At 47.0% G+C, this 26,287-nt stretch overlaps 3 protein-coding genes across 7 annotated transcripts in view; 1 reads left to right on the top strand and 2 right to left on the bottom strand.

Annotated features, from left to right (window-relative positions):
- TOGARAM1 (TOG array regulator of axonemal microtubules 1) overlaps positions 1–3,100 on the bottom strand; it is a 55,131-nt gene extending 52,031 nt beyond the window's left edge. For 2 of the 3 annotated variants that reach the window (XM_014572316.3, XM_075926133.1), the window contains exon 1: positions 1,871–3,099. In XM_014572316.3, the coding sequence (XP_014427802.2) occupies positions 1,871–2,983 (1,113 nt within the window). In that variant the 5' untranslated portion in view covers positions 2,984–3,099. Of the gene's footprint in view, positions 1–1,870 lie in introns of all 3 variants that reach the window. The other variant, XM_075926132.1, reaches the window with a different exon arrangement.
- Positions 3,101–3,164: 64 nt separating this feature from the next.
- Positions 3,165–26,163, top strand: KLHL28 (kelch like family member 28). Of its 3 annotated transcripts, XM_075926134.1 has the most exons (7): positions 3,165–3,372; positions 4,971–5,046; positions 8,136–8,241; positions 9,590–10,488; positions 17,738–18,181; positions 21,251–21,459; positions 22,150–26,163. In XM_075926134.1, exons 2-7 carry the CDS (start codon positions 4,985–4,987, stop codon positions 22,311–22,313), a joined length of 1,884 nt encoding a protein of 627 aa, XP_075782249.1. In that variant the 5' UTR covers positions 3,165–3,372; positions 4,971–4,984; the 3' UTR covers positions 22,314–26,163. The 3 variants fall into 3 exon arrangements, with proteins under 3 accessions (XP_075782249.1, XP_075782250.1, XP_075782251.1); XM_075926135.1 differs by lacking the exon at positions 4,971–5,046; XM_075926136.1 differs by lacking the exon at positions 3,165–3,372 and having other exon boundaries at positions 5,046–5,070.
- DORIP1 (dopamine receptor interacting protein 1) overlaps positions 10,483–26,287 on the bottom strand; it is a 36,556-nt gene continuing 20,751 nt past the window's right edge. Inside the window, exon 4 of the mRNA XM_075926140.1 lies at positions 10,483–11,113. Coding sequence (XP_075782255.1) covers positions 11,104–11,113 — 10 coding nt within the window. The 3' untranslated portion in view covers positions 10,483–11,103. The remainder of the gene's footprint in view (positions 11,114–26,287) is intronic.

Raw genomic sequence — 26,287 nt, 5'->3', positions numbered from 1 at the left:
CCTAGTCCCTGCTCAGCTTGCTGGCCTTGGTGGAGCCCATCCTTACTGATCTTCTGGCATTCGATTTCGTGCATCAGTCACAGGAAGTAAGGGAAACCGACAGGAGTGTTTGCTCCCGTCGACCTCCCACTGTGAACACAACGCAAACGCCAAGATCAGCTTAAGGTATGCTGACTCCAGCTATGTTATTGACATAGCTAGAGTTGTGTACGTTACGCCGACCTTCTGGGTCTAGTAGAGACTATATCCCAACAATGTCAAGGAGAATAAGAAATTGTAGTGAATAATTCACTAACACCTGAGGCTGTTTCTACAGGTCAAAACTAGGGATGTTAGTGAGTAGCTGACTAACCGATAATCCTAGGCTTAGCCGTTAGTTGAGTCAACTACTTGCATCTCTGTCCGCAGCCTCTGTATCAGAGCAGCAAGGGGAGGGAGCAGAAGGAGCCAGTGCTGGGGGGAGCCAGCTTAAAAAATGATTCCCTCCAGGACTGTCTCCACAATGCCACCTCCCCCCATAGAGGCAGCAGAGAAGGGGGGGGGAAGGAGCAGGGAGGACTGCAGGGGAGGCTGCTGCAAAGCAGCCCACCTCAGTCCCAGCTCTGGGACTGTGGCTCTGAAGTTTAAATTTACTAAGAGCCATGTGGGCAGGCCACCCAGCTATTAGTACATTTAAACTGCAGAGTTGCAGCAGGGGTAGAGGGTCCCAACCCAGCGGGAGCTGGGATTGAGCCAGGCTGCTTTCCCTAGGCAACTAATCGAGTAGTTGATAAAAATTCTATCAACTACTCAATTAGCCAATTAACTGCATCTTAACATCCCTAATCAAAACAAACACACTGATGTGGGGGAATTTCACACCATTCCTGCCTACTCTTTACTAATTCTGTGGTTAAAGCCACTTTTGCACACTGCATATGTGAGTGGTGAGAGCACATTCGCTTAAAAAAAAAAATCAGAACCATTTCCACAGCGACCAGTTGTGATGTCACGGAGAAGATTCTCTCTTCAAGCAGTAAAACAGTGGTAATTTCTGAAGTTCCAAATTCCTGAAAAGTTTCCTAGTTTTAAAAAAGGTGAAAGATTTATGACACTAATGCATACCATGATACACAACTAGATTAATTTTATGTTTCACTGTCAATTAGCCTTAATATAATAAGAAGGCTCAGAAACACATGAACAGAGTGAAATCTATTTTTCACCCACAGACATGACCTCTGTAGGCCAGCATTGAAACACTTACCTAGACTATCTGTTCTATGGATAAATACATGACATCAGCATCCAAGACTGTCAATATTAAAGTTTCATCACTTCAGATACTAGTACAGACACGGAAACACTGCTTAAGGAACATGTTTGTGCATAATGACACCCCTCCTCCCCAAGTTCTCAGTTATTCTATATCCATTATATGGGGCAAATTCCAAGGTACTGAAACATGAGCAAAAATACAGAGTTTAAATAATTAAGTGACTGAAAATTAACATGTGAAGGCAAAACTTGCAGCAGGGAAAACTGTTTCAGTAAGACTGATTTTTTTTAAACCAGCATTCATTAGCAGTTAGCTTTCTAGTTAGCAACCCATAGTAAAATTAAACCACCTGTTTAATTTAAGAAGTCTTAGCTGAAAGGCAGACTGCATGAACATCCAACAAATAGTGAGAAGGGAAAGTTATCTAGTGCAGAGGCAAAGGGTACTTCAGATGACCTTGGTTAAGTCACTAATTTATGGATGTTAAGCTCAGAAGCAATGCCACCTATACCAAAAGGATCTTGGTACTTCATTCATTAAACGTTTACAAAGAGCTGAGATCCTTATCTGGAAGAGACTGGAAAAAAGCAGTAAGTGAATTATTGTACATACCTGCTCTATGCCCTTTGTAAAAGGTGTCTGGCTTCCTGAACAGCCTCCGGAGCCTCCAGCCCGCTCGTTTTCCCAAGGCAGTTTGTTTTTTCCTTTACCTGCGCTTAAAGCCCTTCTGGGACATATCCCTGGGTCAGTATAAGGGCTGTGAGAGCCAGAGTTTTGCGTAGCATCCCTTGTGTGATCCCCACAGTAACTGTGTGCGCTCTGAGTCCTGTTGCCTGCCAGCAACCAATCTGTGTCTGCTCCATGGGGCAGATGGGTCCCCCTGCCATGGGCAGAGGATGGCATGGGCACAGCGTACTCCACAAAGCCCTGGTCTGTTAGTTTAGGCAAGGTTTTCCTGGCCAGCCTGGCCTGCACAGCATGCATCACCCCGTCCCCGTTTTCCTGCAATTCCACAGCATCCACAGCCTTAAAAAGGACGGCGGTGTTTCCGGCGCCCATGGAAGAGGCCAACACTGCGAAGGCCTCCAGGGCTGCGTGGCGGACCCTGCGCTTGCCGTCCAGCAGGGCTGGCGCCAGGCCGAAGGCCAGCGCGGGCAGGTCGAAGTCCTCGCTCGGGTAGGCGAGCAGGGCGCCCATGCAGATGTTGAGCACCTCCTCGCGCACCTTGGCGCTGCGGTGCCGCAGGTGCTCCGGCCGCAGCAGCAGGCCCAGCACGGGCTGCGGGCCCGCCGCCTGCATGAGGCTGCCGAAGAGCTGCGTGCACTCCAGCCGCACGGCCAGCTTGCTGTCGCCCAGCGCCTGCGCGGCGGCCGCCACCAGCGCGGCCAGGCAGGGCCGGGCCCGCTCGCCCAGGCGCCGCGCCAGCAGGTGCAGCGCCGCCAGGGCGCCGCGCGCCACCTCGAAGTTGGGGTCGCCCAGCAGCGCGTCGAGCAGGCCGGCGAGGCCCAGCAGCGCGGCGGGCGGCGCGGAGCCCAGGCGGGCCTCGCCCAGCAGCTGCCGCAGCTCGCCCACGGCGCGCGCGCGGCCCCGGTAGTCCTGGCGGTCGCGCAGGCGGGCGAGCAGCTCCCGCGGGACCAGCGGGCGGGCGGGGCGGGCCGGGCCGGGCGCGCGCTCACCGGGCTCCATGCTGCCCGCGCGCGGGGGCGGGGCGAGGGCCGCGGCCATGGGCGGGCGGCGGCGGCGCCCCCGGAGAGCGGCGGGCACCGGCCTGAGAGGAAAACATCGCCGTCGCCAGGGCCGCCGGGCGCCTGCGCGGCCGGCACCAAGCGCGAGGGGAGAGGGGGGGGGTGGAGCGAACCAACGCGTCGCGCCGCCCCCTCCTCGCGGCGCAAGGCCCGCCACGTGACCTTCCCGCGGGGCCGCACAGGGGCAGCGCCGAGCCGCGCGCGGCGCCGGGGTCACGTGATCCCCTAAGATGGCGGCGGCGAAGGGGCCGTGGGGGCGGCCCCGCGCGTGAGGCGCAGGCCCGGAAGTGACGCAGCGGCGCCGTGTGGTGGGCTCTGACAGGAGGCCAGGGGGGCCTCGTCCCGGCCTCTGCCGCCCTCATGACTCCGGTGAGCGGGGCGGGGGGCTCGGCCTGGGGGGGAGACCCCGAACCCCCCCCGCCCGGGCTCCCACGGGGGGGGGGCAGACCCCGAACCCCCCCCCGCCCGGGCTCCCACGGGGGGGGGCAGACCCCGAACCCCCCCCCGCCCGGGCTCCCACGGGGGGGGGGCAGACCCCGAACCGATCCCCCCCGCCCGGGCTCCCACGGGGGGGGCAGACCCCGAACCGACCCCCCCCGCCCGGGCTCCCACGGGGGGGGCAGACCCCGAACCCCCCCCCCGCCCGGGCTCCCACGGGGGGGGCAGACCCCGAACCCCCCCCCCGCCCGGGCTCCCACGGGGGGGCAGACCCCGAACCGACCCCCCCCCCCCGCCCGGGCTCCCACGGGGGGGGGGGCAGACCCCGACCCCCCCCCCGCCCGGGCTCCCACGGGGGGGGGGGGCAGACCCCGACCCCCCCCCCCCCGCCCGGGCTCCCACGGGGGGGCAGACCCCGAACCCCCCCGCCCGGGCTCCCACGGGGGGGGGCAGACCCCGAATCCCCCCCGCCCGGGCTCCCACGGGGGGGGGCAGACCCCGAATCCCCCCCGCCCGGGCTCCCACGGGGGGGGCAGACCCCGAACCCCCCCCCGCCCGGGCTCCCACGGGGGGGCAGACCCCGACCCCCCCCCGCCCGGGCTCCCACGGGGGGGCAGACCCCGAACCCCCCCCGCCCGGGCTCCCACGGGGGGGCAGACCCCGAACCGACCCCCCCCCGCCCGGGCTCCCACGGGGGGGCAGACCCCGAACCGACCCCCCCCGCCCGGGCTCCCACGGGGGGGCAGACCCCGAATCCCCCCCGCCCGGGCTCCCACGGGGGGGGCAGACCCCGAACCGACCCCCCCCCGCCCGGGCTCCCACGGTGGGGGCAGACCCCGAACCCCCCCCCGCCCGGGCTCCCACGGGGGGGGGGCAGACCCCGAACCGACCCCCCCCCCGCCCGGGCTCCCACGGGGGGGCAGACCCCGAACCGACCCCCCCCCGCCCGGGCTCCCACGGGGGGGCAGACCCCGAACCGACCCCCCCCGCCCGGGCTCCTACGGGGGGGGGGGGCAGACCCCGAACCGACCCCCTCCCCCCCGCCCGGGCTCCTACGGGGGGGGCAGACCCCGAACCGACCCCCCCCCCCCGCCCGGGCTCCTACGGGGGGGGGCAGACCCCGAACCGACCCCCCCCCCCGCCTGGGCTCCTACGGGGGGGCGGGCAGACCCCGAACCGACCCTCCCTGCCTCCCCCCCGCGACTTGGCGCAGGATTTGGCTTCCTCGGGCTGTGTCCGGGCCGGCCTGGGACCCTCCGCGCTGGGCTGAGCCCTGAGAGCCGGGCCTGGCCGGGCGGGCGACGAGGCCGGAGCCCGCTGGGAAGCGTTGTGGTCTCTCTGGCGCTTTGGTCCCAAGTGTCTCCGTCTCGGGGGACATGCTGACACAGTTGGTGTCTTGTGAGGGGGAAACGGCCAACCAGCTTGACCCGTGGGGCCAAACCCGGCACCGTGTGCTGTGCGGGAAAGGAAGCCACGTCGAGCTGGCAGAACAAGTGCAGAATGCTAACCGCATGCCCTTCCCCTCGCAGGCGTGTGCTCTGTTATGATTGAAACTTCAGAGCTGACTTTCGGAATAGCCCTAAGTAGAGGACATCCAGCGTGGAGGTGACAAAAGTAGTCATGAATTTAGTAGGGATGTCAGCAGTTAACTCGGGTAGGGAACCTACGACCTCAGGGATGGATGTGGCCCGTGGCTTTCCTGGATCCGGTCCCTGAGTGTTAGGGCCCCTCACCTCAGCATTGGGCAGTCCCCACTGGGGCTGCAGCACACAAAATCTACTAGGCTGGGCTGCCTAGGCTCTGGTGTGTGAAAGAAATGTGGAGAGTGTCTTTCTCCTTTTCAGTCAGAGGCCACGTCATTGAGGGCTTGTTTGGTTTTTAACTTCTCACTTGTGTGCAGCCCCCAACTGATTTTTCTGTGGGTTAGTGGCCCTCAATCTAAAAGAGTTTCCCCACCCCTGAGTTAACTGGTAAGCATCACCAGTAAGCATACTGTAGGATCCTGTTTAAGGTGTTAACCAGTTAACTGATTAACTGGCATTTTACCTCCCTTATCTTTAGTGTCCTATGATGTGTTCATAGAATTTAGAAATGGAGCAGGCTTGTTAGGTCTCAACTAATCCGTGTTTTGAAGAGATTGTCAATATACAGCTATTATTTATATTGTAATGGTACCCAAAAGCCACACCTATGTCCTTCTAGCATATTTTCCAAAGTTGTGCCTGCTATTTGGAATTTGCTATTAATTTCTTCTGATGTAAATTTGTCTGAAAGGGTAGTTAATTTGTTGTATCTTCCCTCTTCTATCACTTGGGCTGCAGACAGGTAAGAAGCCAAAAAAAAAAAAAAAAAACAGCAATAAAAAACCTCTCACTAGAATGGCCCCAAACTGAAAAGAAGGCACTTCACACACCAGTGCCTAGGGAGCCCAGGCGAGTAGATTTTGCGTGCTTCAGCCCCATAGTGGGACGGTGGAGGGAAGGGGGAAAAGCTGGAGCATCAGCAAGGACTCCCCAATGCTGGGGGGAAGCCCTGAGCCTCGGGGGCCAGATCCAGGCAAGCCAGGGGCTGCATCCAGCCCCCAGGACTTAGGTTCCCTACCCTTGGTTTAATGGGTTAATTATATGGGATTTTACATCCCTAGTCATTACATAATATTATTTGTGAAAGGAGGATGATTTATAGGTCAAGAGAACGTAACATAACTTTTCCAAGTTAATTTTGACTTTTTCCTAACAGTTCTCTTTATAGTTATTGTACTTCCATGTTAATGTTTGTTATTAGAAAGGACTAGAACTTGACAGTTCATCTACATGTTTTATAGAAATAGTACCACACTTTTGTTAAGTGCAAGTTATCTGAATAGGCACTAAGGATGTAAAAGGTTAGCTGGTTATTCGTAAACATTGCCTTCCTGGCATGCTTACCAGGGTAACTGATTAACCGACACCCACGCTGGCCAGAGCAGCCCCCGCCTGCAACATGGTGCAGTACTTCAGGTCCTGCCCAGCCCAACTGGAGAAGTACCCCATGGTGCCGTGTGGTAGGCCCAGCTGGACCGAGTGGTATGATGAGCCGAGCCAGAGCAGTGGCGTGGCCTGCTGCAGTGGGCCTGGCTGGAGCAGAGGCTGCTCTAGTCCAGTCAGGCCCACCGCACAATACAACGGGTTGGTTAACCAGTTAAACATATAAATTAACCAGTTAACATTTTAAAGGGGATTTTACACCCTTAGTATATGTCTCTCTCTACTGAATGTATCTTGTTCTTCCTTCAAACGAATGAAGGTTCAGTGCATGTATTTGAGGATCGCTGTGTTGGTAAACACAAGTGTAAATAGCCACATTTAATTCTTTGGGTCTGCTCGCACACACAAAATTACATGCACAAGTTTTTGCAGGTTCTGAGCTTTATTCCCTATCACAGTAATGATTCTGGATCTTTAGCAATTTGTCTTTTTCAGGATGTTGTTCATTGGATTGTGTGTGTTCCTAGAGTAAAATTAGGAAGTGAGGCAAAGTAGAATAATCTTTGTAAGCAAATACATTTAACTAAAGGAAATAAAAATAAGAAGTAGGGGTTTTAGCTGCTAGATTGCATCACTAAGCTTGTGAATGCTGAAAATTCAGAGACCATTTGTCTCAGTCCTGTTTTCAGAGAATTGTGAAGGGTTTCCTTAAAAACCTGATACAAGATTCTAATAGGAAAGGGATGTAAAGTCGTGTGTTTTTTGTACACAAAATTGTTTTTACTTTGGTTGTAATTCTTCACCTCTTGGTAGCAACTGCTATGTTCTATATTTAAACATGATCTAATAATTATGTCCCTCCAGATTCAATACTTAGTGCTTTGCTCTGCAAATTAGATGTTAGTTGGGGAGTTGTAAATATGATGAAGAGAAACTTGCCAGTGACCAAGTCCTTACGTTTTAGTATCAGCTTACAAGAAGCAAAATGAGAAAGTTCTGTAGTCAGTTTAACAGATGAAAAGCTGATTTATTTAAAATTGAGAAATCTGAAGGGCACCATGTTCATATGTATTTTTGTTGGGGGTCATGATCAAGAGTGATAGAGGCAGCAGGGGCGGGGCAGAGCAGCACCACGGCGATATTGCTGGGGACGGGGGGGGAGATATGGCTTTTAAGCCAGCTCCCCCCAGCACCGACCCCTGTCCCCCCACCGCCTCTCATAGAGGCAGGAAGGGGTGGGGGAAGTGAGTAGTTGATACACCAGTTGACTGCCTGATAAGCATAAGTTTAATTGAGAAGTCAAGTAGTCGACTACTGGCTAACATTCCTAACTGGAACAAAGCTAGGAGCACTTTGATGGTTTATTGTATTGTGCTGGAAACCTATGAGGGGGTAGTTCTAATGGTTATTTGCAAAAGGCAATTCCATTGCCCCAGTTCTTAGCCACTTGACACTTTTTTCCCCCCCAATAACAAATGTAATAATTCTGGCTGCAATAAAATAGCAAATAAATGTCTGTGGTTTATGAACCAGTAACAAAAATACAAATGGTTGTACTCAGGATGGAGGCCAGGGGTATTATATTTCCTTAATAAATAATAATAGACGTCACAGTTCAGGGCTGTATTTCCCCTCCATGGTCAGGCCTGTGCACCCACTCGCAGGCTTCCAGCTCCCTAGCCATTGCCTTTCTGGGTGGAAACCTGTGTCTCTTTGCCTTCTGACCAGGGTTTTGCCAGACTGTGTGGTTTCCTGCCTATCCCGTGTTATCCTCAGCACAGAAAAGCTCCTGATGGACACCTGCTTACTTCCTCTTCAGAGACGGTTAACACAGGTATATTTGCTACATTTCATTTGTGAGCGGCGTTTGTTCTTCTGGTAAGAACCATCCCCAAGAAACCATCTTGCAAACAATGAAAGAACCTACACACATATTAATAAGCTTACTGGACATCACCCTAACAGCGATTCTGGCAGGAGCAGCCCTCCAGCCTTTCACCCAAGGGGATTCCTTGTGACCATAGATTTAACACAATTTTAGCTTAAAAAAAGCACACAATCCTTCCAACACTACCCTTAGGATGGAGATCCTGGGTCCTGTCCATTTGCTGGTTCAGGAAGAAAACCCCATGAGCCAGTGTAAACCTAGGCTAGTTATTCAAACCCCTTTCTTTGTCATTAATCCCTGGAGAATCCAATCTGAACTAGTATATGTGAGCCTCTCCAGCATGTTAGCTTCAAGGCATTGATGACAGAGGAAGTAGATTAGGAACACCACCACCTGTTTCTAGAAAAGGTAGATACAGTGCCCCAATAACACACAGCTGCATTGTTAATATACAATGCCTCAAAGAAACCCTAATTCAATAAGGTTTAATTCAGTGAAGTTTCTTAATTCCATAAGGTTTGTTCAAGATATTGTCAGTCTGTCATAATAAGAAAAGTAGTTTAGTTTTGTAGGCAGAATAGTTCCTTATAATTGTTTAAAATGATTTTGAAATAAGAGATTCTAAAATAAGCACTCCCTTTGTTTTCTAAAACTGCAATTTAATTTGTAATGTTTAAGAACTTTTTTCTTCAAAGCATTTTCTAAATATTAAATAATTAATAGTCCCCAGTGTTCTTGTGAAGGAAGGAGGAAAATATTGAACTGCCTAGCAAAATATTAATTTTGAAGAGTGTATGGCACAGGGACATGTGTAGTAATTGTTTCCTTTTCGCAGGGTTTGCTCAGTACAGTAGAAGATCAGAGTTACGAACTGTCCCATCAACTACTCAGAGAAGGACAGTGATCTGTAGAAGTTTACGAACTTCTATGCTCTGGCCAAAATGAATATGATCTCTTAAACTGTCGTGGTTGTGTATATTTGATGCAACCCCCCATTTCAAACATGCTGTCAAGTATGCTAGACCCAAAATACAGCTTCTGTAAGGGAGAAAATTAAAAAATATATATATCTTTGACTTTAACGTGCATAAAAAAGCACTTTGCTAGTTGGGAAATCAGAAAGCAAAATGTTTGTTTTAGTTGTCCAACTGGAGCATAGTGTAATAATTAAAATAATAGCGTGAATTATAAAAATAAATACGATTTTTGAAATGTTGTCTTTTTAATGGCTTGAGTTCTAAGTAAAATGGATAATGAACTCTGAGTAACATATTTAACATTTTCTTTGTCACAGATGGACCAGTCATCTCCAACCTACATGCTTGCCAACTTAACCCACTTACACTCTGAACAGCTTTTGCAGGGCTTGAACCTCCTTCGCCAACACCATGAGCTATGTGACATTATCCTTAGAGTCGGTGATGTCAAGATCCATGCACACAAGGTGGTACTTGCTAGCATCAGTCCATATTTCAAAGCCATGTTCACTGGAAATCTTTCAGAGAAGGAGAACTCCGAGGTAGAGTTCCAGTGCATTGATGAGGCTGCGCTGCAGGCCATAGTGGAATATGCATACACAGGGACTGTATTCATCTCGCAGGACACTGTAGAGTCACTTCTTCCAGCTGCAAATCTCCTTCAGATCAAACTTGTCCTAAAGGAATGTTGCACGTTTCTCGAAAGCCAGCTAGACCCTGGCAACTGCATTGGGATTTCTCGTTTCGCAGAGACGTATGGCTGCCACGACCTCTACTTGGCTGCTAACAAATATATTTGCCAGAATTTTGAAGACGTTTGTCAGACTGAAGAATTTTTTGAGCTCACACATGCTGAATTAGATGAAATTGTTTCAAATGACTGTTTGAATGTTGTCACAGAAGAGACTGTTTTTTATGCACTGGAGTCTTGGATCAAGTACGATGTGCAGGAGCGACAGAAGTACTTAGCGCAGTTGCTTCACTGTGTCCGGTTGCCACTGCTGAGTGTTAAGTTTCTAACTCGGTTGTATGAAGCAAACCATCTTATTCGTGATGACCATACTTGTAAACATCTACTGAATGAAGCCCTGAAATACCACTTCATGCCTGAGCACAGACTTTCTCATCAAACTGTGTTGATGACACGACCACGGTGTGCTCCTAAAGTCCTTTGTGCTGTAGGAGGAAAAGCTGGGCTGTTTGCTTGTTTGGAAAGGTAAGGAGAATTGCTGAAACTATGTGGTACAGTTTGCATCTCTAAAATCCAGGATTCTATGGTCCGGCAATATCTGTGGTCCGGCATGACCATGGATGTTCTAGGAGCAGAAAGTCCCATTGTGCTGCAAGGACCAGGAGCTGGTGCATGGCTCAGCTGGGCTGTGAAGCGGGGACTGGGAGCCAGTGTGCAGCTTATTTGAGCTGCAGGAGTGGGAAGGCAGGGAGCCGGCTCCTGGCTCAGCTGGGCTGAGCAGGGGACGGCACCAGGAGCCAGTGCAAGGTCCTCTGGGCTGCAAGGGGGAGGGGCAAGGAACTGGTGCATGGGCTCAACTCGGGAGAGGCCAGAAGCTGGCACGCAGCTCAGCTGGGTGATGTGGGGGAACCAGGAATCCTGGGGGGATGGGGGGGTGGCAGCAGGGGGCCTGAAATTACCTTCTCTGGTCTGGAAAAATTCCTTATCACGGACCAGTCAGGTCCAAGGATGCCAGACCAGGGAGGTCCAACCTGTATTAACGTGTCCCTCCAGGTAAGGTTGAAACAGTCTTTGGACTGTAATTGTTTAATTTGTAATTAAAGGACTTCAGTCTTGAGATGGTCGGTGTTCTGCCTTCTTTCATGAACATCTAAATAATTAAAAGTCAAATTAAAAAAAATCACAGGAAACAGGCTTATCAAGAGCATATTGTGATCTTTATTTTCATATATGATTTTCCCTGAAATGTGTTCCTTAATTTGTGCTGGGAACTTTTCTACAATGAGAAATATTACAAAGCCTCACAAGATAATTTGGGTGGCATGCATTTATTTTTGCCTTGCTACCCTTTCAGAGCTTTATGGTGTACATGATTTTTGTTTCTCTCCACAGTCACGGTTCTTGACTGCCAAATAGTAAAACTGTAGTGTAGGTGTCACAGATGTGCTTCCCACAAAACCTTCTTGGTGGCTTAAAACAGACCTTGTACTTACCAGAATGTACAATTGGGACTAACTATTTTTTCAAGTGATGTTTGATGTGGTCTAACTTAAGTTAATAAGTTCTATTTTAGCGTTTTAAATCCTTTATTGTAAGTAGTGTTGATAGATGAAGTGTAGCTACACCTTTAGTTTAGGATGTTTTATACTTATAAGCCTCGGTTTTCAGTTGCTTAAAACCATTTAGTCTGAACTGTTCCCGACTTTGCGTGCCATAGCACAAAGTGCACAGTGGTCTCTAAGAATGAGGGGATGGGGTGTGGAAATAGCTCTTCCAAGTTCAAATAGGTGGCTGGGTAATTTTTAAGAGCTGTGTGTCTCCAGTGTTTGGAATAAGAACTTGGAAATTTGGCACTGATAAAGAGGTAGTGGTACAGGGAGGCAGCAGCCCCTGTCTAGGGGGTGGTCTGAGCTCCTGGACCTGGCGTGAGCCGGAACTAAGCTGGGCTGCTGACCAGTGGGAGAGGAGGGGAAATATGTGTAGTCTATAGCATTAACCTACAAGCTTTCTCTTATTGGTTAATTGACTACACTTTTACATCCCTAAGTCAGAGCAGGGATGTGAAGGACTAGTCAACTAGTCGCTTCCCCCACTTGCTGCCTCTATCAGAAAGAGGCAGCAAATGGAAGGGGTACTTGAAAGCGGCAGCACCACTTGAAGCCGGGGGACAGACCCCGGGCTCCGTGTGGAGCTGCTGCTTTAAAAACACTGCCTGCAGCCTGGGGCCAGCTGGGGACTCCTCATGGCATTTCAAAGCAGCAGAGCCCAGGATCCCCCGCTGACCCCGGGCTCTGTGTGGTGCTGCCACTTTGAAACTCACAGGGAGCCCAGCATCAGGCTTCTCACGGTGTTTCAAAGTGGCAGTGCCGCGTGGAGCCCGGTATCAGTGGGTTAGTCCCCAGCTGACCCCAGGCTCCATGCAGCGTTTTGGCCTTTGAAGTGTAGCAACAGCCCTAAGCCCTATTGACTAATCAAATAGTCGATATTTAACATCCTTAAGTCAGAGGAAAATGTCAATCCCAAATTTTGTTGGATTTTCATGCGGACCGCAAAAGGCACATTTCTGGCCGCAGGATCACCACGGCAACAGCACAGGTCCACAAGGGGGCTGGTTTTTAAACTGGCTCCCCTCGCAGACCAGCTCCCACCTGGCATCCCATGCTGCTGTCTCTGATACAGTGGCAGCAGCATGGAGTGGCGGGGGGGGGCTCCTTGGGAGTGAGGCCGGAGCACACTGGCTGCTGGCCCCGCTCCCGCAGACTATAGAATAGTCTCCTAAGCGATAAGAATTCATGAGGTTACTCAACTATTCAATTAACCAATATCTAACATCCCTACTCTGACTCTTGTAACTTGCATATACACAGTATTGTAGCAACACACTTCTAACAACATTCCACCTGCACTGAGCATGCTCCAAAGCGCACAGCTGGAGTTGGAGGAGAGTGAATGCTTGGAATAGAGAGGAGGTGCTAATTCAGCACTAATGGTAGCACTAATAGCAACAGCTGCTATCATCCCCATGGCCTAGGACCGTGGTCACCAACCAGTAGATCGTGAGCTACCGGTAGATCTCAGGGGCTCTAAGAGTAGCTCTTGAGCCCTCTCTGAACTGCGCGCCTGCGCAGGACATTTACATTAGATTTCCTCATTTGAGGAGCAGCTACTCACTGAGCAACACCACAGGTGAGTAGCTGCAAGGAATGGTGGGAGCTGGGAGGCTGGGAGGGCTGAAACACCCCAGCCAGCTGACTGTGGCTTGCACAGCTGGAGCTAGGCGCAGCCTCCCTGGGCTGAGCGCAGGGCAGCCGGGCTGGAGGGAAGAGAAGCAGCTGCCCGGCCAGCTGGCCATGGCGCTCAGCCAGGGTGCACCACGTGGGCGGGCGCAGAGGAGAAGCTGCCTGGCCTGCTGGCTCTGGGGTTCAGCCCAGAGGAGGCTGAACCGCGCTCCAGCTGATTGGGTGGCTTCCCCTCTGCACCTGCCCACGTGGAGCTTGGTGGCACCCTGGCTGAGCACCATGGCCAGCTGGCCGGGCAGCCGCTTTTCTTCGCTCCAGCCCGGCTGCCCTGCGGTCAGTCCGGAGGGAGCGCGGGTCGGAGGCTTCCCTCTGTGGCTGGTGTAGGGAACTCCCTACCCCCAACCTTGTTCCCTCTCCTCTGCCCCAAACTTGTCACCCGCCCTCCTGGCCCCCTGTTCCCTCTCCCTTGCCCCCCCGACCCAGCTGCAGAAACCTGCCCCCCCCCCCCTGCAGAAACTTGTCCCCCGACACCCTGCCCTCCCTGCAGAAACCAGTTCCTTCTGGCACTCTGTCTCCTACTACAGAAACCTGTCCTGGCACCCTGCCCCCTCTCCCCTGCCCCCACTGGCACCCTGTTCCCTGCTCCAGAACCCACTAGCACTCCTCCCCAGTACTGTGTCCCCTGCTCCCAAATGACTTTTCTATGGGTCAGTGACCCCTGACTCAAGGCAGGTTCCCTGCCATTCTCATAAATAAAGACAATGCAGAAACGTTTTCTGTTTAACATAGTATTCTATTTAAAAATGAAGCCTGGCCAACAAACCCCCAATTGGGGCCAAGCCCCCATCTGGCCACAACCACTCCTGCACTCCCCCTTCCCCAGACCCTAGCTCTGAACCTATCAAACACTGGAACCTCATGCCCTCAGCCCCTCACATACCCCAACCCAAATTCCTGCACCCTCACATCCGCAAGCCTGTGGCTTGCTTAGTATCCCAACACCGCCCAGCCTGGAGCCCCCTCCCCGAGCCAGTGTCCCCTTCTCCACCTCCTCCTGCATCCAGATTTCCTCCCAGAGCTTGCACCTCTCACCCCTTCCCACACCCAAATCCCTCATTCCCACCCCAGAGCCTACACATCCTGTCTCAGCCCAGCAAGGGTCCAGCTACACTGCAGTTTTTCAGGATTCTGGAGATATCCCAGAAAAACTCTTCTGCATCCAGGGTTGCGTTTGTTCTTCCGCTTTTTTAGTGGAAGAGCAAACAGGCTCTTTTGGTCACCCCTTTGTTCCTCTTTCCACAAGGAATAAGGGGGCTTCCAAAAGAAGGGGTTTTTTTCCTGACATTTGGTCCAGTGTAGACAGGCCAAATGTTGGACAAACCTCTTCCTACAGAAGAATAAAAAAAAAAGAGCAGCAGTATAAGGATTGGGGATAGCAAGTGATGGAGAGAAGGATAATAGAGAGGGTGGGGCTTCAAGGAAGGGGCGGGGCGGTAGATCTTGGCTTGGTCTGTCATTTAAAAAGTGATCTTGGGTGTAAAAAGGTTGGAGACCACTGGCCTAGGAGAAGCCAGATGTGCTAATCTCCCTTGTAACTGATTAATTGTGTGCACCACACAGCCCTTTCTTCCCTTTCTTTTGGGCAGGGGCTCCTATCCTTCCCTGAGGGAGGCAAATGTAATTTCCCACCACCTTTCAAGCCAGGGTATCCAAGAGCTTGAACAAGGTCCCTCCCTATGAATAGGCTCCAGTGGTCATATTCTCTAGACACCTGAGTTGTCAGATGTCCAAAGCAAACTGTATTTTAGAAAGAGAGAGAAACATGACTTTTTCTTGGGTGTTTTCCATTTCTGGTATTCTTGGGTATTGCCTGTATTTTCAGACAAATGTGACTTGTTTTGTGGTTCATAGAATACTATAGCACTAACCTTATTCTACTGTTGTATGATAGGGGTGTTCATGTTGCACTTTCTTGGTGATTGCACCTGTATTTACCCTCAAGGAATCATGGGTAGGGGGCCCATTCCAGCTTCTACCTGTCTTTGATGGAGACCCATGTCACTTCCATTCCTGACTGGCATTTTCAAGCTGCACAGCTCCCCGTCCATGCTGTGATATCCGGGCAAGGCAGTTTGCCCAAAGGCTGCGGCCTGTGCTTTGCTTTCTCTCTGGGGACCAGAAGATCATGTTGCCAGTTACTGCCCAGTTTGCTCTGTGCTAGCATATGCATTCTTATGGTAAAAGCATTACAGAGAAGATAAACACAAGAGGGGTTCTGCTCTGCATGGTAAAATGTTACCAGCAGTTACCCATCAGTGTCTTGGGATCTCTAGGATGCCAAAGTCTTTCCAGCCTTTCCTTGGGATTGGGGCCCTTGGTCAAGAGGTCCTGTCTGCTCACTGGATCATACAGTAGGCCCCGTGTGTCAGTTCAGGGTCATCGTTTTATACCAAAATCCCTTTCTCTGTCTTGTTTCCAGAAAGCCCAGTTTTACAACTCTACAGAGATTTAAATATACTAGTTGTAGTCTTAGTGACAGGCCTTAATCGCCCCGAATGTTTTCATTTCCTGCATGAGCTTTGGTAGCCCTCTCCCATGGAATAGAATGCAATCATACATAAACCATTTATAATTTTAATACAGTGGTGCTTAAAGATACTGGATGGGGTTGTAATACCTACCATGATTCAGACATGTTCTTAGAGTACAAAGGCGTTTAGTATCTGTTTAAATAACTTGAACCCAAACTCATAAAATTACATGACTTAAAGAAAAAAATAGCTTGTCATTTGAAGTTTTTAATTTTGAGAGAACTATTTGTTATGTTCTTTATTATGATTTACTGTAGATGTTACTACACTTAACTTTTCCAAACTTGATTTGAAAACATAGCGTTTCTGAAGCAAAGTGAAAATTGGAAACCGCAACAGGCTGAACCTCTTTAGTCCAGCACCCTCAGGACCTCACCGGTGGCGAACCAGAGAATTTGATGATCCACAAGAGGTCAATATTGTCTGATAGCATTACCGGCACTTCCACCGCTTACTGGGCTCTTAACAAATATTTAGGGGTAAATTAGAGCTGAATAACAGCACAGAACACTGAGAACCAGGACTGGTGGCTGTAGCAAACTTTATGGGACCATGGGAAAATTGGCCACACCCACGATAAGTGACTAAAATCATGTCAGACCACAGATGTTACCAGACCAGAGAGTGCCGGACTAGAGAGATTCAACCTATATTGGCACAGAAGATAATCAGGGTACATCTACACAGCACGGCTAAAGTCGAATTAAGCTATGCAACTTCATTTATGTCAATTGCGTAGCTGAAGTTGAAATAGCTTAATTCAGCTTTTGGCACTGTCTACACAGCAGGAAGTCAAAGGAAGAACACTCTTCCTTCAGCTTCCCTTACTCCTCGTAAAATGAGGGTTACAGGAGTCAGAGTAAGAAGTCCTTCAGCTCAATAGCCTTTCAAAATAAAGGCATGGTGTGTATATGTGCGCTATGTTATTTTTGGAATAACTAACATTATTCCGAAATAACACTGCTGTGTAGATGTACCCTCAAAATGGGAAATTTGTCAGTTTTTCAGATCTAAGGATTGGAGATCATGAGAATTTGTGACTTTCTGTTCAATAGCGTACTTTTCCAGTAGTCTCTCTGGTACTGTTCTTCTGCGAAGTCTCACAGTGAAGTACTGATTGTAAGACTCTTCCCAATATTTTTGTCAGAAATCCATTGTTTTCTGCTCTCCTCAAGCCTTCAGCAAATGCAGTGAAATAGGGAGCTTTTTCTCTGCCCTGCTGTAATTGAACCAAAGTCCTTGAGTTTAAACAATTCATGTGGACATAAAGAGCTGTTTGTATGTTTCTTTGTTTTTAACTTTTCTAAAAAATTCAAGGCAAGAGATGGAAGGGGGAAGAGCACATGCAGATAGCTGCTCCCGAAGCAGGGAGCTGAAAATAGGCCATACCATTCTGCAGCACGGAATGCTTTCTCCTGCAGGACAGCAGAGCTGTAATATTTGCTGCTGTATTTTTATCTGTCTCTTGCCTTGAACCTTTTTGTGAAGACTGAGGTTGCTGGATTCTGTAACTACCAAAGAAATAAGAGTGGGAAAAATCCCACTATGATCACAGGAGTCGTATTGGGGTCTGACGCCGGCTCCGGGACTGCAGAGGCAGGATTTCCTATGGCAACATTAATGCCAGTTGTCAGCAGATTTCTGGGTTGAGTGACCATATAGTGATAATTTTCATGGTGGCTTATAGGAATTTTCCCTTCTTACTGTATATTTGGAGGAAGTGTTACCTCACTGAATAACTCTTTCACACATGTTAATCAGTGACTGTGAAATGCTCAGTATTCTTGGATCTGGATGACCTGAGGCCTGATCCAAGGTACATCAGGCCTGGGTGTGAAACATTCATTCCAGTCATTAACAAATGAATAGTACTTGGTAGGACTTAGCACAGCTTCAGAGAGTACAGTCTGTTCACCTAATCCAAATTCTCTATTTCCTCTCCAGTGTTGAGATGTATTTTCCGCAGAAAGACTCCTGGATAGGTCTGGCACCTCTTAGCATTCCCCGCTATGAATTTGGAATATGTGTCCTGGACCAGAAGATCTATGTTGTAGGAGGGATTGCAACGCACATGTGTCAAGGCATCAGTTACCGAAAGCATGAAAATTCAGTGGAATGCTGGGATCCCGATACAAATACCTGGACATCTCTTGAAAGAATGAATGAGAGCCGAAGTACTCTTGGAGTAGTGGTTCTGGCAGGGGAACTGTATGCCTTAGGTGGCTATGATGGGCAATCGTATTTACAGTCAGTAGAGAAATACATTCCAAAGGTTAAGGAATGGCAGCCGGTGGCGCCAATGAGTAAAACAAGAAGTTGTTTTGCTGCTGCTGTCTTGGATGGAATGATCTATGCCATCGGAGGTTATGGGCCTGCCCATATGAACAGGTACGTACTGTTGAGGTCTGCAGGATCAAACTAACATGAACTTGGAGAATGAGGGATAATATTTACCTTGTGATCAGCAGCTGCTTGTTAACGTTTCTAAGTAAGATCAGTGGTAAACCACGGTGGGCCTCATTAATTATTGCTCTGCTTCATCAACCTGAGAATTCCTTTGGGAAGCCTTCTTTTAATGTACAGCTGAAGTGCTCTAGCTCAGCTCTTCCTGGAATACAAATCTTAAGAGAAAAATCTAAAAGCTTAAAAAATTCGGAGGCTAACAAGATGAAGCTGTCAATGTAAAAAAAAAAAGTGTTTGTGATCGCAGGTCCTCACATTCTACTGGCTGTAATCCTAAATTCTTAAAATATGCACATTGACCATCTTCCAGCTAAAGTTCCAGAATATTTATTCATGGTGCATCTTTGAGGCATTAGGTGTTTACCCCAAGTATGGAAAAAAAACCCCGAAAACCCAGATTCTAAAGGGTCATTATCTAGTGCTTTGGCCTCCTCTGTTCACTTAGTTACTCAAGTCCATAATTGCAGTGGGATTACACGTGTGCTAAAAGGCTGGTTACTCATGTATCTTGCTGAGCTGAACTGGGCTTTAGACTTGTTTGATTATAAAGATCCAGTACAGGAGGATGAGCACAAAAACAAACAGTCAGAGGCCTTCGTCCTATGTTCAGATCCCCGAGCTTGGAACCTTACACCCATAATGAGTTCCATTGAAGTCAGCAGCACTCCTGTCAGTTGCCAGCTTCTCACCACATGGATCTTGGTCCCTGGTCCCTTCTGGCCGTGAATCCCCTTGTCCATTCCCTTATTACCTGGGCCGTGGCAAGAACAGGGTTGCTTGCATTTCCCTAAACAGGCTCATAATGCTTGTAGCTCTGACTATATTCAAATCTCATGCTTCAGCCAGTCACCCTGCAAGCTTAGGAAGGGTTTTTTTTTTCCTGGTGCGCAATTGACCGGATAGGTATTGGTTTGTTTTGTCTCCCTCTGAAGTATCAGATTGGATAGATCAGTGCTCTGATGTGATTTTCTTTCTAGATGGCTGACCTGCCAGGTTTTGCTCAGGGTCTAACTGATTGACAGATTTGGGATCAAGAAGAAATTTTTAGCCTGGGTCATGTTGCCAGGGCCTTTGGAGGTTTTTACCTTCATCTGCAGCATGGAGCAGGAACCACCTGCTGGTGGGCATCTCCCATTCAATCCGTTTCAAGCCATTGCAACAAGGTTGTAGGCACCTCAGTCTCTCCTGTTCTTTGCCTGTGGCACGCAGCAGTTTAATCTTCTTTTGAACTAACGTCATTGGGCTCAGCCTAGCAGTGCCTGAGTCAAATGTAATGGCTTGTGTTGTGCAAACGGTCAAGAATCCATGCTCCCCAATTTGTGAAATCTATGCTCTGGCTGCAGCATTAGGGTCATAGGATGCAGCAACACAAACTTCCCCTCATGAGCAATGGCAGCAGAACAGTTGGGCATCGCTCTTCAAAAGGCCTCACTTTAAACAGCAGGCTCATGGAGCACTGCTGCCGTGGCATCTGGTTCTATTGCTGCTAAAGTTCTTGGCGCTGAATTAAATGGCAAAAGAGTCAGACCCCTAGTTTGTGACAAAGGAGGTGCTGTTCAGCTGATGAATGGCGAAGACACGCATGAGTGTCTTAGACATGAGTTTTGTTAGATGTTGGGGGAGGGACTATTGCATTCCTCACTGGAATAATGCGAAGTGTACTTATTTAAGTGTTAAACCAATGCAGAGTTTAAGGAAGAAACACTCTGACCACACCTCAACACTGAGCAGCTATGATAGCCTTACTCCAATCATGCATTCGTGTCTTGAACACCAAGGAATTGCCAGCATCACCCACAGTTACAGAGCTATTGAAATTGTGCCAGGTAGTTCTAGCTTTCCTTTTTCAAAATTCCCTTTCTCTTGAGTGACTCTGTTTTCCCTGGTTGTGGACCCTGTTAGTGACTTGGTCATCGGGCTCATACAAGCCCTGGAAGCTGACTCCTCTGTAATAGGCTTCTTGCCTTCAGTGCACTTCTCCTCCTGGTTCCTCTGTCTGTCTTCTCCCCTCTTCTGCCCCCTATGCCACGGGGGCTGCTCATCTGGTGGGACTGCAGCCATTGCTTATGTCTGTAGTAACCATTCTGTCTTCTGTACACGTGCAGCGCAGGGAAGCATGCTTTGCGGGGCTGCATGCTGCTTGCAAATTTACCCGCAGTGAGGATATGTCTCATCCTCCGCTACTATGCAGTGATTTTCAAACCCTGTTTTGCCATTCTTGATGAGTACTCCTTCCCCACTTCCATCACCACCCCTCCGGCCTCGGTGTTTGGGCAAGATGGGGAAATCCTTGTGCCTGAAAGATGTCCTAGTTAAACTCCCTTGCAGACTTGTGAAATGTTCAGATGATTGTTATTCCTTGAATTATAGTAACACTTGTCCTTCACAAGAACCCTCAGCCTGTACTCGCTCTTGTTTCTCCTCAAAATGTATCCTGTGATTATCGTAACCTGATAATTTCTGGGTACAGGCAGAACGGGCCATGAGGGAAGGTTTTTAAATTGTTGTTGGCAATTCTGTGGGCTGATTCTTCAGTTATGCCAGTTCTACTTTGCTGGAGGATCCTTCTGTTGTTGAGTGTTGGCTAGTGTACAGTCATTTAAATGACTAACTGATACGCCTGGATTGATAGAAGCCGAAGCGCAGAGTTGGCAGGGGGTTCCCTGGGAGGGGGAGCATTTTAATAACTGCGTGACTGCTAAAAATTGTTGTAGCTACACGATTACTAAAATAAACAATATCTAACATCCCTAATGTTGGTTTCGTGGCTTCTTTGCACCAGCCTTGGTGAAAAGCAGCTAAACTGCAGGATTTTTCCAGTAGCCTAAACATTTTTTTTCCTCATTGACTTACACAATGGAGCAAACTTTTTAGTTGAGAGAAGCAACCTAGAAATCCCTGGTGAATGCAGATAAGTCTCTTGTGGTATAAAACTCAGTGAAAACAATTGTCATTAAAACCCAAGGCTTACAAGTTGTTTATTTGTATCTGCAGCATGGAACGTTATGATCCAAGTAAAGACTCATGGGAGACGGTAGCTTCAATGGCGGACAAAAGGATAAACTTTGGTGTTGCTGTCATGCTGGGCTTCATTTTTGTAGTGGGTGGACACAATGGGGTATCTCACTTGTCAAGCATCGAGAGATACGACCCCCATCAAAATCAATGGACGGTGTGTAGACCTATGAAGGAACCTAGAACAGGTAGGAATGTGTAAAATGTTGAGAATGCCAAGAGGTTATCCTGGTGACCTTAGAGACAAAACTGCCATTTGACTTGATAGAAGAATGACAAGATTAAGGATGCAGGACTTGGCCTTCAGAGTATCATGTCTTTTCCCTGAATAGATCAGCACTCACTAAAAAAATTTAATGTCCTGTGAAAGAATGACTAAATATTCACTTTATCTTTTGCTTTGTGTGAATAAATTACAAGATAATTTCTTTTCCTAATTATTATAAAAGGCCTAATTCTTCAACCTGTACTCACATTGAGTAGAGCCTTAGGCCCCACTGACTTCAAAGAGTCTGTTTATGAATATCTGGAAATGAAAATTATTTTCATTCAAAGAATGGCAAAATCTTGACCAAGATTTATAAAACAAAAACTAATACTGGTAGGTAGAACATGGGGGTAGAACTGTCCTAGGCAGCTGGTTCATTCTCAGTACTGCCTAGTCCTTCCTCCCTGTCTGACTGGGGGGAAAAGGTCAGTGTTTGGCTTGGGGGGTGGGAGGATGCAGGGTGATTCAAGAAAGGAGACCTGGATCCAAATGGGCACTGATTTTTTTTTTTTCCACCCACATGCAGCCTTCTTCAAAAACTCTGCTTTTGATGTTTCTGTTCTGCTAAATTATATTCTTAATGAATTTTGCATCTTGTTCCCTTTAATAGGAGTTGGTGCAGCGGTAGTTGATAACTACCTTTATGTTGTTGGCGGTCACTCAGGGTCATCCTATCTGAACACTGTCCAGAAATATGACCCTATCTCGGATACGTGGCTGGACTCTGCTGGCATGATGTACTGTCGATGCAATTTTGGTTTGACTGCACTTTGATGAAAAGTGTAAACTCATGGACCTGCTTGAAAAAATGCCCAATTCATGGAGACCATCAGCTGCATTTTCTGGAGTTTGGAGGAAAAGGGTAAAGATTTGATTGACAGAGTTGGTTTTTTTCCCAAAAGTTGGCCTTGGTTTATTGTTAGTTACACAAAACAAAACAAATGAAAGACTTGTTGCCAATCTGGGGTATGGACTGCATCCTGTTACTGGCATGAAATTGTTATCTTAATATTAAAACACCTGGAATAGGATTAGAAAACCTACTGTACAGCTAATCCTTTCACTTTTTAGAGCTTTTACCTCTTCCTACTATGAAACATGCAGTCTACTGTGCTAGGGATGAAAGATATTCGAGTATGTTGTATGATTGGACTATTTGTTAATAATTGACTGGCTGTGTCTTCATATTGAGAAAATGCCAGTGCTTCACAAACTTTTCTATGAATAGCAACTAAAGGGCTGCCTTCTGTCTGAATCTCAAGGTTTGTAAATAATAAATGCCATAGTATGTTGCCTGTACACTCTCCTTTGTTACCTGCTTAATGTGTTTTGGGCTGGAGATAATTATCTTTGGTGACAATTTAAGTTAATACATTGGCAAGGTAAGTTTCATGCCTTTTTATATTTTTGAACCTATTGAAACAAACTGCAACTAACTGACTCTCTTTAACTTCCCCTATCATTTTGTTGTGGACTGACTAATGCTAGATGAAATTACTTACCTAGTCTGCAATGTGCTTGTAATCGTAAAGCAAAGAAAGCTTTAAATGGTTAATTCATCAACAATGTCTTGGTTTTCTTAAGTAGCACTGCAGAGTTCACAACATAGGTGTAAATATTTAGAAAGACGTGTCCAACTCATCCCTAGTACTATCAGACTTGTGTTTATACTTTCTTGTAACTTTTTTTCCCCCCGCTTTTAAGAATGTGTGATTGCTTTTACAGAGTGTTCAGGTATCAAAATGGTGCTAACTGTAGGATTTACCACAAGGCTGTTACCAATCTAGTGCAGTATGCGTAAAACAATATTTGTTTTGATTGTTCTCTAGTGTGTTTGTTTCTTTTTATCTGCTTGATTAATTTGTGCCTATAAAAATATCAGTAATAACACAACATACTCTAAATGTTTTCAGTTGAGCTAGTTTAATATTCCTGTTGTTCATAAACATGGACTGGATGAACAGTGCATTTCTGCCTCTTTAAACAAGTTTTGCCTTTAAAAAATATCACATTGAATAAAAAGCACTGGGCATAGTTTTTATACTGTGCACATATCCTTTGTAACTGAATACTGAAGGTGATTCTTGTGATAAACCAGACTCTAAAGAAGTCTACATCAGTGACACCAGTAATCAAAATTAGTTAAGATTTGGAAGGATAAATTAAAAAAAGACTGTGCAGGATTAACAGTCATTAAAATAAATGACTGAATAAATGTTAATTTAGGTTATTATAGTATGTTTTGCTACATTTTTCTTTGTTTTAAGCAAGGAATCATGTTTATTTTGCAGTGTGGTCTAATGTTCGTACTTATCCTTGCCAATTTTGTTACTTGATACATTTTTCTGTTTCTGGAGTTATTTTCCACATCCCGATTTTAACATAATAATCCAATGTACGTTTCCCCTCACTCTGAAAATTCACATATTAATTTTGAAAGTGCAATAATATTCGACAATGTTGTCTAAAAAGCCATTTTTAAGTACATAAAATAAGGTGTTCTGGGTGTACTTAATTTAGTCTGAGCTCCTGTAAAACTAATTGCAGCCAGGCAAACTGCAGTTTTCTTGTTCTTCCATAAGCTAAGATTCATCTTCAACAATGAAAGAATTATCTTTTAACCATAAAAAAAAATCTACATTTTACCAATGTTTGCACAAATTATGGAATCCTGCAAATATTTTTCATACTTTACTAACTTGGTAGAATTCAGCAGGACTTGTAAGCAAATACAATGGACAAATTAAGCATTTTATATGCTGTTTATGTGAATGACCTATTGCTTATTCTAGTTACATAGCAATAATAGCATAACTGAATGATTCCAGCTGATCTGTTGATAGAAGACAGGTAGCTATGGAGTTGTACAGGGAGTGTTTGTGGTAGTGAAGAGCAAAGCAGTTTTAGGAACCGATCATAACCAAAATCATGTTGTTTTGGGCACATGCCCAAGTTGAATGTTTACATCTGCTTTTTGCTTTCTAGTTACACAATGTCACAGTGATACATGGATTTTGTGAATTAAGGAGCATCTTATCCTCCATTTAAACAAGGAGATAAAGATGCTCAAAAACCTAGTTTGCAAAACAGTGTTTAATTGGTGAGTTTATGCCTTGACACAGCTACAGATGTTTGTGTGTAATTCAACATGTACAGAATTTTTTTACAAGAATATTCCATGAATGCAGCTTTTTAACATACACACTTAAGTCTCATTTGAATCATTAGTAAACAAAAGTTCATGTGCAGAAAGTGGCACAATAGATGGACTTACGTGGTCTGGTGTCAGTAGATTCATACCTGACCGGTATGGTGATAGTTTGTCAATATCTAGATAGCGCCTTTCATTTCAGGATCTCAAAGCATTTTACAAGTGCAGTGTATGTTATTCCTTTCATTTAGGCAATAGTGAAATTAAATTGTTAAATAGACTTACCACTTCACATGATACTGAGGTTAATGCAGCCTATTGCTAAATTTAGAATACCAAATTAAGCAACATTTTAGTATTCAGGTTTGATGTTAAGAATGGAAGAAGTAATAGTTAATGAAAAATCCTGCTGTTTCTAGATACAGGTCTGTTTAGCTTGGATATTGATAAAGTGCATCAGTGTAAGATGAACACTCAGATATGCTGTCGGCCTGTCAAACTTAGGAATCCTGTACGCTAACAGATATGACATACTCATTTTTCTGTTTTGGACGCTGCTTGTGCTGATCACCGAAGTGCTCCATTTTAGGAAGATCTGATACAGCAATCAGTTTAGCATTTAAAATAAACCTGGTACAGCCTGTACCATCTTTCATGCAATCTGAAAGTTAAGACCTTCAAACAAGATGTCATACAATTTAAATTATCATCCAGTTCTATTTCTTAATTACACGATTATTTTTGAAAGCACTTTAAAATAGGTGTGAGTTTGTGTGTTCATAAAGTCATTGGATTTTTGCTCAGTTGTTTAAAAGAAACTTAATAAAATGCCATATGCAAGTTTCCTGATAGTCATTGCAGTTCCAAATGCTTTCGTTTTGGAATATCCAGTTGGAATCTCTGAGGGGACAAATGTGTCCAATATACAGCTCTGGTGTTACAAGTAGCTAACTGTTTTACTGGAGGTAGTTAAGTGTTGCTTTTGTGAATTTGTCACCTGTAAGTCCCCACTCATTTATATAAAACAATGCAAAAATTTTCCAAGATTGCCTTAAATTCCTGATGTTTAATTAAAACTCAAAGAACTGGATGATAATTCCTATATTTTGCCTTACGTGCTGTGCTGTACTTTAAACCCAAGGAGAATTTTAACTTTAAGCAGGTTGGAACCTTTGTACAGTGAGTACCATATTGTACTCTGACTTGTGAGGTGTGATCTGGTTGTGAGTTTCAGATGAGAAATATAGTTCTGTGTCTGTACAGTATTTTCATGTGTACACCGTTTTTAGCAGCAGGATTTTGTTTTCATAAGTGGCATTTGAGTTTTAAAAACTGCTGAATAACTTGCATTTTTGTTCTTTAATAGTATTTTCAATATGTGTTTGCTGTTGTGACAATGCGCTGTAACAATTTGTTGTAACAGTATTTCATTTAATGTGAAATGTTTACTAAATAAATCTGGGGCAAAAAGGATTTTATTTTTACATTTTGGCTGGATGGTGAATGCAAACGCATGCTGGTTTTAATCCTGCTTTTAAATGCAATCAAATGCAATGACGTCCATGTGATGTGGTCCCTTAAGGGCCTTGCGGCTCCA

This window comes from Pelodiscus sinensis, chromosome 4, assembly GCF_049634645.1.
Source record: "Pelodiscus sinensis isolate JC-2024 chromosome 4, ASM4963464v1, whole genome shotgun sequence".
In the NCBI taxonomy this organism is placed as follows: domain Eukaryota; kingdom Metazoa; phylum Chordata; order Testudines; family Trionychidae; genus Pelodiscus; species Pelodiscus sinensis.
This window is presented reverse-complemented; position numbering and strand designations above follow the sequence as displayed.

Bases quoted from the DNA above. Each gene is read 5' to 3' on its own strand.
- KLHL28 (XM_075926134.1), top strand. From the start codon at position 4,985: ATGATTGAAACTTCAGAGCTGACTTTCGGAATAGCCCTAAGTAGAGGA. The intron at 10,489-17,737 runs GTAAGGAGAATT...TTTCCTCTCCAG, and splicing joins CTGTTTGCTTGTTTGGAAAG to TGTTGAGATGTATTTTCCGC. The intron at 18,182-21,250 runs GTACGTACTGTT...TTGTATCTGCAG, and splicing joins GGGCCTGCCCATATGAACAG to CATGGAACGTTATGATCCAA.